This window comes from Arvicanthis niloticus, chromosome X (genome assembly GCF_011762505.2).
Source record: "Arvicanthis niloticus isolate mArvNil1 chromosome X, mArvNil1.pat.X, whole genome shotgun sequence".
NCBI classification, from domain to species: Eukaryota; Metazoa; Chordata; class Mammalia; order Rodentia; family Muridae; genus Arvicanthis; species Arvicanthis niloticus.
The window spans coordinates 534,981-549,494 of NC_047679.1; the positions used below are offsets into that span (position 1 = coordinate 534,981).

At 44.3% G+C, this 14,514-nt stretch overlaps 1 protein-coding gene across 2 annotated transcripts; it reads left to right on the forward strand.

The window, feature by feature from the left end:
* Positions 1-995: 995 nt before the first annotated feature.
* Cfp (complement factor properdin) lies at positions 996-12,153 on the forward strand. Of its 2 annotated transcripts, none has more exons than XM_034485039.2 (10): positions 996-1,139; positions 6,587-6,711; positions 6,800-6,950; positions 8,329-8,504; positions 8,897-9,067; positions 9,194-9,385; positions 9,606-9,779; positions 9,978-10,169; positions 10,312-10,423; positions 11,926-12,153. In XM_034485039.2, coding segments are annotated over exons 1-10 (1,461 nt in total). In that variant the 5' UTR covers positions 996-1,137; the 3' UTR covers positions 12,092-12,153. The 2 variants fall into 2 exon arrangements, with proteins under 2 accessions (XP_034340930.1, XP_076775175.1); XM_076919060.1 differs by lacking the exon at positions 996-1,139 and adding an exon at positions 6,215-6,233.
* The last annotated feature ends 2,361 nt before the right edge of the window (positions 12,154-14,514 follow it).

Sequence of the window (14,514 nt, forward strand, 5' to 3'; positions counted from 1 at the left end):
GGTAACCAGTATGATGAGAGAAACTGAAAGGTTTTAGATTTGTGTGTGACAGGCCAGAAGTGTGACCACAAACACTATTGTGCATGTGTATGCATGGTCTTGTGTGTGGTGTGTCCACTGAAACACTGTCCCCTCCTTTGAGACAAAGTCTTACCTTTGCCTAGATTTTACCAGTCAGGATACACTGGCTGACCATTAAGCCTCAAGGATCCACCTGGTTCCACCTCCCAATTCTGGTATTACAAGCATGTGCTTCTATGCCTGGAAGTTTTACCTATATTGTAGGGATCAAACAGATGTCCTCATGCTTGCAAAACAAGTGTTTTATTGACTGGGCCATTTCTCCAGTCCCAACCATTTGTAGGTGAAAAGTCACACTGTTTAGTAGCAGGCAGCCCTCAGCATTTGAGAAATGGTTTGTGTGTGAAATTAAGTCATGGAAGTATATGTTTAAGAAGTTGATTGTGTGACCCAGGTGGTGGCGGCACATGCCTTTAATCCCAGCACTCAGGAAGTAGAAGCAAGTAGATCTCAGAGTTCAGGGCCAGCCTGGTCTGTAGAGCAAGTTCTAGGATAGCCAGGGCTACACAGAGAAACCTTGTCTCAAAAAGAAGAAGAAGGAGGAAGAGTAGGAGGAAAAGGAAGGAAGGAAGGAGGAGGGGAAGAAGTTGTTGATTGTGTGAGAGAAAATGGTCCTGGGACCCAAGAAGTGACTGATAAGACAGGTATGAGACTGTAAAATGTTCCATAGAAACCATAGGAAAGACGGAGAAATGGATTGGTTGTGGCTGCTAAAGTCTAAAAGGCTGGTGTGTGTGTGTGTGAGAGGGAGAGGGAGAGGGAGAGGGAGAGGGAGAGGGAGAGGGAGAGGGAGAGGGAGAGGGAGAGGGAGAGGGAGAGGGAGAGGGAGAGGGAGAAAGAGAGACTGAATATGTTACCCTGCAACTAGTGGGCAGCAGCTGGTTTGCAATTAACAATTGCAGCTTCCCCACAGATTCTGGTGAGACTGAGGAGCTGAAACACAGACCTGTCTTTGAGGAGAAAAGAAGGACTGTTCACATGGGACCAGCAGTAGCAAGGACTCATAGTCAGCAGTTGTGAGAGAGAAACTTGGCAACCAAATGCTGTCTGAGAACTATGTAAGTCTGTGAAACATTTCATAAAGCTGAAGCAAACCATATGTGTAGAAAACAAAATGAGACGGAGCCAATGAACTACTTACTGTATGACCACGATCAGGGGATATGAGAAACTTAGAGGCTATTAAGTGTACAAATGTATCCATGATAGTTGACTATAGGAGGAAAATGATGGTGTGGTTGATTGACTAGGGCATGGGAAACTGATTTCAGGAGCCTTAATGAAAGCCTTATAGCAATTGTGAATTAGTGGTCTCATATATCACAAGTGGACTGAGGAGAAATGATGGTGAGACTGAATAGGTGGCTGGGCCAAGTGTCTGAGAAGCTGTACATAACTGAAATACTTTGCTGGCATGGTGGCTCAGTTCTAGCACTCAAAAGGCTGAGGTAGGAGAATCACTATGAGTTCAAACCTAGCCTAGCGTCATAGTGAGTTTAAAACCAGCCTAGGCTGTAGAGTGAAAGCCTGTCTCAAAACAAATCACAACCCTGTGAATAAAGGAATCAACATGGGAAAAAGTAACTGAGAAGAAACAATCATGTGAGGAAGATGGTATCTGAGGTAATGTGCCTTTGTGTGTTCAGGTGACAGTCTTCCAAGGAGACTGTAGCAAACAGGCCGTAAATAAAGAATTTGGGGGGGGGGAGGCGGTGTAACTTAAGTGGCTATAAAGAGAGAAAGGAGAGGAGAAATGGTGATTGTATATGTGTAAGAAACTTCATGGGACTTACTGGTGACTACATTAGTAACTACATGTAAGAAAATGTTAGGCCAAAGGAAATAGTTCCTGTGATGGTGAGTCTGTTCAACATGTGGTAAAACTGACCTAATGAGAGAAAGTACTGGTGATATTAACCCGGGGGGGGGGGGGGGGGGCGCTTGTGTGGCTGTGTGTGACTGTGTGTATGTGTATGTCTGTGTTTGACTATGACTGTTAGTGGGAGACTAATGAAGAGACAATGATACCAAGTGAATAATGGTGGCACGCATAAATATGTATGTGGCCAAACATGGTGGTGCATGCCTGTAATCCTAGCACACAGGAGGTAGAAGCAAGATGAAGAGTTAAGGTCATCATTGGCTGTATTTGTATTTGTATTTGTATTGTGTGCTACGTGAGCCAATGTGTTATCTTAAAAAATGAACAAGAAGTCACATGTAGGTCAGTCGAGATGACTCAGCAGTTAAGAGAACTAGCCACAAAAGCACGGTAACCTGTTTGCCATTTCCAGAACCTACATGTTAAAAGGAGAGAAGCGATTCTCAAAAGTTGTCCTCTGACCTAGTAAAATAAAATGGGGCCAGCAAGATGACTCTGCTGGTAAAGGCACTTACCATGAAACCTGACAACCTAAGTCTAGTTCCTAGGACTCATAATGGTAGGAAGAAAGAACCAATTCCTACCAATTTGTTTTCTAACCTACACACATACACACACATACACAAACAGTAAATAAATATATGTAATATTTAACAAGGATGTGAGCCTATTCCTAAGAGGCTGTAGTAGAGACTACAAATCTAGAACTCGATATATAGTTAATATACATGCATATATGACATGAGAGAATGTGATTGAAATGAAGTGAAGCCATGTCTCAGAGATCACAGAATGAATGTGCCAGGGCCGCCTCTGTTTGTTCTTATTCTCCACAAGCCTCTCCAGCTCAGACTTCTGAGTTAGCTTCCAATTCTACAAAACTTGAAATGCTGGCCTTTGCCCAAAACTCCTTCCTCATAAATTGTCTCTATATAGTCTTATCTGGTCCTAGCACTTGAAATAGATGCTGGAAAGTGATGCCCACTTTTAAAAATATCCTCTTAGCACTTTTTTTATTCCATATATTGATTGAGAAGATGTTTATTGTTTGGTATCCTAAACACCTCATAGCTAACAAAATGGACAAAAGTTTCTGCCCTTCTCAACACTCAGGATTTTGAGGCAGCAAAGTTGCTATAAGTTCAATGTCCACTTGGGCTATATAGAAAGACCTTATTTTAAAACAACAATAGTATTGAAGTGTGTGTGTGTATGAGAGAGAGAGAGAGAGAGAGAGAGAGAGAGAGAGAGAGAGAGAGAGAGAGAGAGAGAGAGAGAGACTGACTCAAGCCTATAACCCCAGGTATGTAAGAGGGTTGCCATGAGTTCAAGGCCAACCTGAGCTAAATAGGAAGACCCTAGCTCATCTGCCTTCCCATTAAAAAAAAAAACTCCCTTTGTAGGGTTGATACTCAGGAAAACTGACAGGACAGATAAGTAAATTATATCAGACAATAATAAAACCAGACTCTCATTCTTTGTTTAAATAAGGAATCTGAATTTGAATACCTCAGAAGTGTGTGGGGGAAAAACAGTGTTGACACCCTTCATCCACAGGGACTATAAGGATTTATGCTGTGTAGGAACAAATGAAATGGCGATTCTAACATTACTGGGGCAAAAGGTGAATAATGCAGCCAACAGAATTTCAGTTTTGTTTTCACAAGATTCCTTTGTTCAAGGCACACAGAGACAAATATACTCTCAGAGAACAAGATACTTCTGTGGTGGATATTAACAGAATAATATTGTTTTAATAGTAACAGGGTAATAGTAATAAATTTTATCACCCCTACCCAAATCAAGAGGGACTTTTATTTTAACCCCTGATCAATTTATTTTATCTTAATTCAGTTTGTAGACTGGTGCTCATCTGTGACAGCAAGAGAACAAGTGTCACCTTTCTCAGGCTCCTTTTTGTGGATTATAGTGTTGTTTTTATTTACTTCTTTATTTTTGCGACACTGGGAATCAAACCCAAGGTCCAGCTGGTGATAGGTAGATAGCCTATCACTAAACTACATCCCCAGGGCACAAGGGTGCTATTTTTAAAACAGGTTCTACAATTTCACTCATTGAGATTTGTTTTTTAAGAAATTAAAAGCAGGAGCTCAGATTTTCTTTGGGGAAAATGGGCTGAAAATGGATCAGTCATTAACAGTAAACAGGCACTATAATTTTTTTTCTAGATATGACCCACAAAAAACAACTAAAAAGGGACCAGGGACCAAAATAGTGGTTCTCAAAAACATTCTTCCAACCACTATCAGTGTCTCCTGGGAATTTGTTAGACATGCATTAATGGAGCCCCACACCACACCTGCTGAATGGGAAATAGGTAGGATCCATCAATCTGCATGTGGATCAAGAAGCCCTGTGGGTGATTCTTGTGTTTCCTAAGGGTAGAGAGTATTGGTACCCATGAAGGTCACAGGAGAAGACCTTTCTGAAAGAATTTTATTTCTAGTCTCCCCTTGTAGAGTGTAAATCCTTCAGAGGCAGTGATTTTTTTTCTGTCTTGTTCTCTGTTCCATCTAATGCTGAGAACACTTCTGATGCTCAGTAGGTGCTCAATAATTGTTGAACAAACCAATTTAGTAAACAAAATCAGACACTTGTATTTTCATTCCCAGTTTGTGACAGATCTAAGCTATGTCCAGTGCTGTAAATGTGTACTGCATATGAAACCTAAGCTGCTCACATAGTAGGCAAATGGCATACCACTGAGCTAACCCCCTAGCCATTCTTTTGCTTACTTGTTTCTACAACAGGATCTCATGTACCCTATCTTCAAATTTGCTGTATCGCCAAGGATAGCCTTGAATTTCCGATCCTCTTGCCTCTAGCTCCCAGTTGCTAATTTATATGGTACTAAAGAACAAACTGGGGCTTCATTGATGCTACGGTAGCAGTCTACCAACTGAGCTACACCTCTAGCCACCTCCAGCCTTTAAAAGGTTTTACTACGTTTATTTAATTGGTAGGGGCACTGCACATATGTGCACTATGGCATGTAGAGGTCAGAGGACAACTTGAGGAAGTCAGTTCTAACCTTTCTCCATGTGAGCCCTAGGAATTAAACTCAAGTCAACAGGTTTTGTTTTGTTTTGTTTTGTTTTGTTTTTGCCTGAAATAGAAGACTCTATAACTTTATTTAAAAACACACAATTTCATTATGAAATGAATGTGTTTCATTGAGAAAAATCACTAATGGAAATATCCCACACAAGATCTTTACCACAACAAGGTCACTGAATTCTATGAACCTATAAATCACTCTAGATGAAGGGTATCATCATAAATTTTATTGAAATATGAGTACTAAAGACTATTTGAGTTTAATGTTACACACACAAACATGCACATACAAAGACATACACATTATTTCTTTATATCAAGTGTTGAAGGTCAGTGTCACTTTTCTCTCAAAGTTGTTCACTGCTTTAATTTTGTTTTTTATTGGATATTTTATTTACATTTCAGGTGTTATCCCCTTACCCCATTACCCACCCCTGCCAGGGAACCCCTTATCCCATCCCCCCTCCTCCTGCTTCTATGAGGATGTGCCCCCCACCTACCCCCCACTCCCACCTAAGTCAACAGGTTTTGGAGCAAGCACCTTAATTGAGCATTCTCACATCTACCCTGCCCCTTTTAAAAATGTTATTTTTCAGACAGAATCCCACAAAATCAGCCAGGGTAGCCTTGAACTCACACTGTAGCCTCAGCAAGCCTTGAATTTTACACTTGTTTCAATCTCCAAAGCAGCTAAGATGACAAGCCTGTACCTCCTAGGGCCCTGTTTATAGACACGTTTTACAGAAAAGGAAACAGGCTCAGAGGAGAATGTTATCTGCCCTAGGTACTCTAATAGAATGTGGCCCAGCTGTTTCTTCTAAGGGAAGTCTGCCCCTGTAGACTCTAAGGGTTTCTTCAGATGCCCCCCTTGGGCAATGGTTATGCCTGAACCTCCCCTCTTCTGAATCGCTTCCCACACAATGCCACTTCCCTTTTTCACTTCCCTTGCATTGACCTCCCATACATGCTGACCGCAGGAACCTCACTTTTAGAAAAGGGGTAGATTTTCAAGTTGGTAGATAAAGCAGCTGCCCTGCCTTCTTGACAGACTGAGGGCCTCCCTCATTTCACCCTTCTTCAGTACCCCCACGAAATTGATCACTATAGTCAAGAGTATGCATTTTACAGGTAAGAAAATGAGCCAGCCATGGTGTTACTTGCCCGTTCGAGGCCAGCCTGGTGTAAATTTCAGGTATGGCTATGTTGCAAAACCTTGTCTCAAAAAAAGGAGCACTAAAGCTGAGAATTTAAAGTGACTTGTCAAAGTTCATACACTTAGCTGGGTCTTGCTTCAGACTTTCAGGCTCCAGTGCTCTTCAGTGAGAATTTGTCTCCCTAAGCATTGATTGAAAACTAAGAGATTTCTGAGTGGGGTGGGGTATTAGGTGACAAAGATTGAGTGACAAAGCATTATCAAGGGTGACAAAGCAGGAACAAGGAAATGGAGAAGGGAGAAAAGAGACTGAGTGCTCAAGGGAAAGGTCAGAGTTAAAGAGGCCATATCCTCCCACTTCCTCCTGCCCTGGGTTCCTCTTTCTGGAGCAGGTCATCCCAGACAAAGCCAAGCCCTCGTCTCTGTGAGGAGTGTATAAACATAGTGTTCAAAATGCCTGCTGGAATGCAAGCCCCTCAGTGGCTTCTACTGCTACTAGTTACCCTGCCAGCCACAGGTAAGTGGATATGGGCCCACATGTCCTCCCAGGAATGCCTAGGGCAACCACACTGCTGATTGCCCGTTCTTCTCCCCTGATCTTATAGGCTCAGACCCTGTGCTCTGCTTCACCCAGTATGAGGAGTCCTCTGGCAGGTGCAAAGGCCTACTTGGGAGAGACATCAGGGTGGAAGACTGCTGTCTCAATGCTGTTTATGCCTTCCAGGAGCATGATGGTGGCCTCTGTCAGGCATGCAGGTTTGGAGGAACCTGGGCTGAGCCCTGTAGCCTAGAACTGTATTCTTTGCCCTGGAGCTTCTAAGAGTGCAACCCCACACACACTCCGAAAACTCTCTTTATGACCATACATAGCTCAGGGTTTCAAAATCTTGGCACTGTTGCCATTTGGAGCTCTTTGTTGGGGGTATGAGTTCTTAGCTGTGCATTGTTTGGTAGTTTATGACATACCTGACCTTCCCCTGAATGTTCTTTAACAACTCTGCATCGATTAATAGTGGGAGTAAGGTGTCTCTGACACTTTCATCTGTGCTTGGGATCTTTGCCTCAGTCTGGGTTGCCTCATCCAGCCTTGATATAAGGATCTGTGCCTAGTCTTATTGCATCTTGTTATGGCATGTTTGCGTGATATCCCTGGAAGGCCTGCTTTTTTCTGAAGGAGAACAGGAGGAGGACTGAATCTGTGGAAGAGAGGAGGAGGTTGTGGGGGGAGGGGACTGAGAGGAATGAAGGGAAGGGAAACTGCAGTTAAGCTGTATTGTATGAGAGAAGAATTTTTTTTTTTAATTAATTGAATTCAGACACTGCCAAATGTCCCTGATTTTAAAGTGCTTTAAAAGTCAGTGCTTCCTGTAAACATTGCAGGTGGGGTGCAACTTGGATATTTTTTATGGTAGCTCCATTCTCCTAACTTACAACAATAATTGAGTGCTTATCATATATAGAATCATCATAGAAATGGAGGACTTTAGGGAAATTCTGAGGGCAATGCAAAATCTTTCATTGTGATGACACATTCATTGTGCAATTCTTTTGTGGCAATTTGGTCTCTTAAAGCACCTTGAATCTCCTAATCATGACTTGCAGTTTACATATGGTGAGTCTTACTAAACTGTAGATATATTTTATAACTGCAATGTATTACATATAACGTTGTAAATATGATGAGTTTGAAGATCTTGGAAAGCAGCTCTGGTCCACCAGTCTTGCTAACAGTTCATGCCTCTTTAGCACTAGCATGCATACCCATTTTAGCATGCAAACACAGTCCTGTGAGAAACAGAGTGTATCTCTAGGATGTTTCTGAAGGGACTTCTGAGCTTCTGTTTACCAAGTACTTCCTCTCTGCCTGGTACTCTACAGGCTAGTGACCTATTGAGTTCCTGGCAGAAGTTCTAGGTTTTTTTAGTCCCTAAATTTGCTTGTTGTACATCTGACCTTGACCCTGGGGGTGGGGGTTTCCAGGGCCCTTGCTGTGAAGGGAAATGAAATTTATCATATATTTCCTGTATATTCACTTCTTCCTGTTCAATCACCCACCATGTTAAGTGGTAAGTAGGCTTTCAGTGATCTATCCTGTCACTTCATACCAGAATAGAACGTGGGCTCTTCTCCACAGGTCCCCACAATGGTCAGCATGGTCCTCATGGGGGCCCTGCTCAGTTACATGTTCTGAGGGGTCCCAACTGCGACACAGGCGCTGTGTGGGCAGGGGTGGGCAGTGCTCTGAGAAGGTGGCTCCTGGAACTCTTGAGTGGCAGCTACAGGCCTGTGAGGACCAGCCATGTTGTCCAGGTAAGGAAGATCAGCAATGTGGACATGGACCCAGCCCTCAGCACCAGAAGAACAGTGTAGAGGCCCTGAGGACAGACCTTTGTATGGTTTTAAGGGGAATGGGAAAAGCTAGGATTGCTGAAGGAGTATGTTCAAAAGTGAAGATACTGGCTTTAGTCTGAATGATTTGGGTTATGGGAAGGGGAGAAATTGACTTGCTTTGGGAAGAGGACAGGCCGGATCTGGAGCAAAACGAAGAGTATCTGAAGGCTGCTGCCATAGTCCAGATAAGCAGTACTGGTAGGCTAGGTATAGTGACAAGAGATCGGACAGGATAAGATAATGTGGGACACACATGAAAGAAAGGAATCCTAAGTTGTTACCCCCCACTTCCTTTTCTTTTTCTCCCACAGAGATGGGTGGCTGGTCTGAGTGGGGACCCTGGGGGCCTTGCTCTGTCACCTGCTCCAAAGGAACCCAGACCCGTCAACGAGTGTGTGATAATCCTGCTCCTAAGTGTGGGGGCCACTGCCCAGGAGAGGCCCAGCAATCACAGGCCTGTGACACTCAGAAGATCTGCCCCAGTGAGTAAGAGTAGTTACAGGACATAGAAGGGATATCCAGAATGTTGAGTTACAGCAGGAAACTGCCAGGGAGAAAAGACTTTTATGCGTGCTTGACCACAGCTCATCCTCCCACTCCTACCACAGCACATGGGGCTTGGGCATCCTGGGGCCCCTGGAACCCCTGCTCAGGATCCTGCTTTGGTGGAGCTCAAGAACCTAAGGAGACACGAAGCCGCTCATGTTCTGCACCAGCCCCTTCACACCAGCCCCCTGGGAAGCCCTGCTCAGGATCAGCCTATGAGCATCGGGGCTGCAGTGGCCTACCACCTTGCCCAGGTATGCACGGATGAGGCCATTGGCATGCAGCTAGTGGGGCTTTAGATTTCTGGCAGAGATAGTGTGCCATTTGAGGGAATGGAATTCTTGTACCATGTGACCAGAAGCCTATCATCTGAGGACAATTTGCCTCAAATGTCTAAAGGTGATGGGGAGGGAAGCTGGGGAGTGTGCATGATTAAGGAGGCCCTTATTTTCACTTTCTTTCCCACTCCAACAGTGGCTGGTGGCTGGGGGCCATGGGGTCCTTTGAGCCCCTGCCCTGTGACTTGTGGCCTGGGCCAGACCCTACAACGACGGACATGTGATCACCCTGCACCCCGTCATGGGGGCCCCTTTTGTGCTGGTGATGCCACTCGGAACCACGTCTGTAACACAGCCAAACCTTGCCCCGGTTAGAAAATCAAGAGGCACCATGCCTATGCCTAAGCCCCCTGTCCATCTTGCTGACAAAACCTTGTTCCTGCCTGATTTTCTTCTTCCTGCCCTCATCCCCACATCTGTTCACTCCCACTCCCTCCCAAAGCCTTAATCATTCTTTCCTCTGAGGCCCTTTACTGGCTCCAAACCCTCTTGCTCCTTGTCTCTACAGTAAATGGGGAGTGGGAGGCCTGGGGAAAATGGAGTCACTGCAGCCGTGTGAGAATGAAGTCCATCAGCTGTGATGAAATCCCAGGCCAACAGTCACGTTCAAGGAACTGTGGTGGCCGAAAATTTAATGGGCAGCCATGTACTGGGAAGCTCCAGGATATTCGACACTGCTATGACATCCATAACTGTGTCTGTGAGTGACCCACAGGCAGCACTGTGAGGGTGGGCAACCATGCTGTAGCTATGCTGGGTACCCTATGCCCCTGCAGTCTCCTTTTCCCATTGAGACCTCTGGTTTTCACTACATGACACTCTACTACCCCCTCCCATTGCAGTGAAAGGTTCATGGTCAGAGTGGAGTACCTGGGGTCTGTGCACACCACCATGTGGACCCAACCCCACCCGTGTCCGCCAGCGCCTCTGCACACCTTTGCTCCCCAAGTACTCGTGAGTTGAGTGAGGGACATTGTGTTTCTAGGAGGGGTTCGTGATGCTGAAGGATGAGAAGGAAATTGGTTATACTGAACTGGAGCAAATCTGGAGCAAAAGTGCCTGCCTTGCCAGTGCCATCTCCTAGCTTAGAGAAGAAAGGAAGGAGAAAGGAAAAGGAGAAACAATTAGGGAAGACTTCACTGCCTCTCTGCACCTCAGTTTCTAATGCAGTCACTTAGCTGTACTCCCATCCACACAGTCCTTCATGTAGCCTTCTCACTGACTCTTAGCGTACTTTTGAGTTCCTCAGTCATCCATGCCTCCGTTTATCCACTCCACATTTCACTACCTTGAGGTAGTCCAAGGCTTTTTTTTAGCAACAGTCACTAAAAAAGAACCCAGATCTATAGGTAGAAGATACCCAGGTGAGTTGTGGTAGAATCCATCTAAAAGGGACAGGTAAGTGGCAATGAGACTATCGCTACCCTCTGGGCGTAGAAAGCTAAATTAGGCCTTTCTGGAGAAGCATTCATGACATACAGATTGTGAGCAGGTTCTGGACAGAACTGATTCGCTGCTACCTTGAGTGTTTACTGGACACCACAGTGGCCCAGGAATTAGAAAGGGTTAAGTTACCCATCCCTTCTTACACTACATACATCAAGGTTAAATGGCCTTTTCCCAGCTGTTAAATGGCCTGCCACTGGGATAGGATTTTCCAGATTGGGGTGAGGGGGGCCAGACTGGTCCCTGAAGTTAGGAACCAGTTCCTAAATTTCCTAAGTTTTCCACATAGTTAGAGCCTAGGTGAAAGTGAATAGAGAGCTTGCCTACTAGGAGAAATCTTCCTGGCCAAAACCTTCCTGGATATAAGGTTCTATTTGGGTAAAGTGGGAAGGGAAACGGAGGGGAGAGGAGGAGTAATGGCTTGGGATAGGAATTTAAGGTGAGTATGAGGAAAGAGAAAGGGTTTGGAGGTAAATAGTATTCTTCTTACTGCCATTTTAGATGAGGGAAACTGAGGCACAGGGAATCATCTTTCCTAAGTCTTTATCAGAAATATCCCAGTATCAAGTTAGACATAGAGTTAAATGCACAGTGAGATGTTAATTCAGGTGTAGTGGTGCAAACCTATAATCCTAACTGCTTGAAAGGCTGGAGCCAAAAGGACCACATGGTCAAGACATTCCTAGGCTACAAAATTAGTAGATTCATTCCTAGGCTACAAAATTAGAGTTCAAAGTTAGCCTGGGTAAAAGAGAGGGAATAGGTCAGTAGGACCTAAAAAACAAACAAATAAACAAAAAGAATGCTATGCTATGAGACTACGGTGGATCATTTGCCTGGCAAGTACAAACTCCCAGGTTTAAATCGACTTGCCTGTCTGTAATTCCCACATTTGGGAAGCTGAGGCAGGGGTAGAGTTTGAGATTAGACTCGCTCAAAAAACGAAGTTTTTTCAATGCATTCTTACCTTACCTGAGCTTCTTTCCTCCATTGCTTCCCCAACACCCCAGGCCTACAGTTTCCATGGTTGAAGGTCAGGGTGAGAAGAATGTTACCTTCTGGGGGACCCCACGGCCACTGTGCGAGGCGCTACAGGGGCAGAAGCTGGTGGTGGAAGAGAAACGGCCATGTCTACATGTGCCTCCCTGCGAAGACCCAGAAAAGAAGAAAGCCTAAAATCCTTGCTTCCATTCTGACCCCCCTGATCTTCTAGACCTCAATAAACCAGCCTTTCTAGACTCTTTCTAAGATTCCTTAAAGAAGAAGCGGGGAGCCTGCCCCCGTTCCTGGAAGTGGGGCAATAGAATTTTCTAGGGCAACATAGCAGTGGCCCATTGTGACATTCTGTTATATTGTGTTTGTAGCTTGGAAAGCCTGAAAGTAAGTGTCCAGCCCCAACCTGTCTTTGCCACAAATATAAGGGAGTAGGACTAGAGGGGAGGGCAACAAAATGGGGTTTGCCATTGGCTACTCACTTTAGCGGGAACTTTTTGATTGGCCAGTGTGCTGTTTAGTTGCTGTCTCTTACTTTATGAAGTTTCCTAGGTTCCCACCCACTTACCAGAGCCTCTCAGCTGGCAGATCTGCTACAGTGATGAATTGGGTGGGACATGACCAGAGTTGGCACCCAGCTGAGAAAACACCTGCACCCACCCACTGAAAACAGCCTAAGCCCAACACCACAATTACCAACAACAAATAGCTGGGGGAAGGGACACTGAGGAGGTGGCTATGATGCAGTTTGAGCTCAGGCAAGGGTAAGAGAAGCTAGAGTTAGCATTGGCCTAGAGGAACCCCCAAAACAAATCCAGATGCACCTTCTTTTTTTATTTGTTCATTTAACACTTTAATGTCTACTGTATGCTAGAGATAAGTCTGAGCATCTGGGCTGGGGGAGGACTGGTAGAAGGTGAGAATATCTGAGAGCCAGTGAGCAGACTCAAAATAGGCATTCCTTTTGTTCAAACATGTATTCAATGCTTAACGCCTACTGTATACTAACAATAGTACTGAGTATGGGAACACAAGGAAGGAATCAGCTGCCTATGTCTCCACAGTAAAGGGAACAAACCCAGACACCAGTGTTCTTAGAATTTGCTTATTCATTTTACCATTCACCGAATGCTGAGCTCCTTCGTGATAGAATCACGAAGGAATCATCATAATCTGGGTAATAGCTAACACTTAGAAAGCAATCTTACTGGAAGCCCAATAGTGCTTCCCATAGTCTTAAGTCTTCCCATAGTGTGGATTCATTTAATCAACAATGAACCCAGGAGGGTCAATTATCCCCATTTTACAAAGGAAGAAACTAGCACAAAACAGTAATGAACTGGATATTTTTGAAGTACCACACATAGTGATGCAGTGTTAAGTGTTAGAAGCAGAGTTTGCAACTTTGTACAGTAGGTGAAAGGGATCCTTCTGTGTGGTAGTGTTTCAGTAGGAGATTTGTGAGACCCAGAGTCTTGTCAGAACATGTAATATGATCCACTGGATGGATAGAAATAGAGACAAGTCAGTGAGGATTTGGTCATCTTGGGAAGACTGAGTCAAAGTGAGGAGGGTGTTTAGTTGCTACTCAGGGTGTAAGAGACACTTGGAAGAAAGTAGAAGCTTGGCTGTGTATGTATGCATTGTGAGGTACACATCTCTCTAATGTAGACTTCCAGAGCTGTGCAAGGATTAGGGCTGTATTGGATGTGTGTGGTATAAGAGGTTATAACTATAACAAAACCAAAAGGGATGTGTGTATGTTCACTCACACTAAGGTGGAATTGGTAGGTATGTGTTATAGGCAAAATCCTGGCATGAACTTGTGTCAGGGATGCATATTTAAATAAGTTGTTCACTAATACACAAGAAAGTGATTCTTACACTCCTCTGTATGCCTATTCCTGCTGTAGAAGTCGATGTGGAGATTCACCTCTATCCTTGAAGAGTTAAGACACTCCAGAAGGAGAGGGAGGAGCTTCCTTTAAAAGACAATCTGCAAAAGTTAATTTCTAGAAACTAAGCCACCTAGGAAAAATAATGACACCAGGAAGCTAAAAGTACTAGGAGTCTGAATGTTTCCCAGGAAGAACCACTATGGTTGTGCAGAGCCCTGATTCAGGCCCAGAGGAGCCCAAACAGTCTGAAGACCTGCAATTGCTTCTGAGTCACCAAAGAGATCTCCAAAGGCCATGCTTTTTTTTTTTTAAATCAACAATATAGCTACATATTTAAAACATTAGAAACTATCCATATGCAGGAAGTTCCTTATTTGAATTGCTAGAGGGCATCCTGCAGATGAAAAAAAGGATTAGGCAAGCAAAGGCTAATTCTACTGAAACTGAAGCTCACTAGAATAGAGGAGAGATTATGAGGATGGCTTGGAAATACTGAATTTAGGAACTGTAGGAACCTAGGGGGAAAGGAATAGAAAAAAGCGAAGCGGAGGCATGGTTTCTGGAGACAAGATGAGCAGGCAGGTTTCTGATGGGACTACAGCACTTGGAAAAGCACAGAGGTTATGCCTCTCCTTCCTCGTTTTAAAAATGGGGAAAAAAAACTCCCAGATTAAGTCACTTTCCCAACCATATTGTGAAGGCTGGTCT

Coding starts and splice junctions, on each gene's coding strand:
- Cfp (XM_034485039.2), top strand. Junction 6,951..8,328: donor GGCCTCTGTCAGGCATGCAG/GTTTGGAGGAAC, acceptor TCTTCTCCACAG/GTCCCCACAATGGTCAGCAT. Junction 10,424..11,925: donor CCTTTGCTCCCCAAGTACTC/GTGAGTTGAGTG, acceptor CCAACACCCCAG/GCCTACAGTTTCCATGGTTG.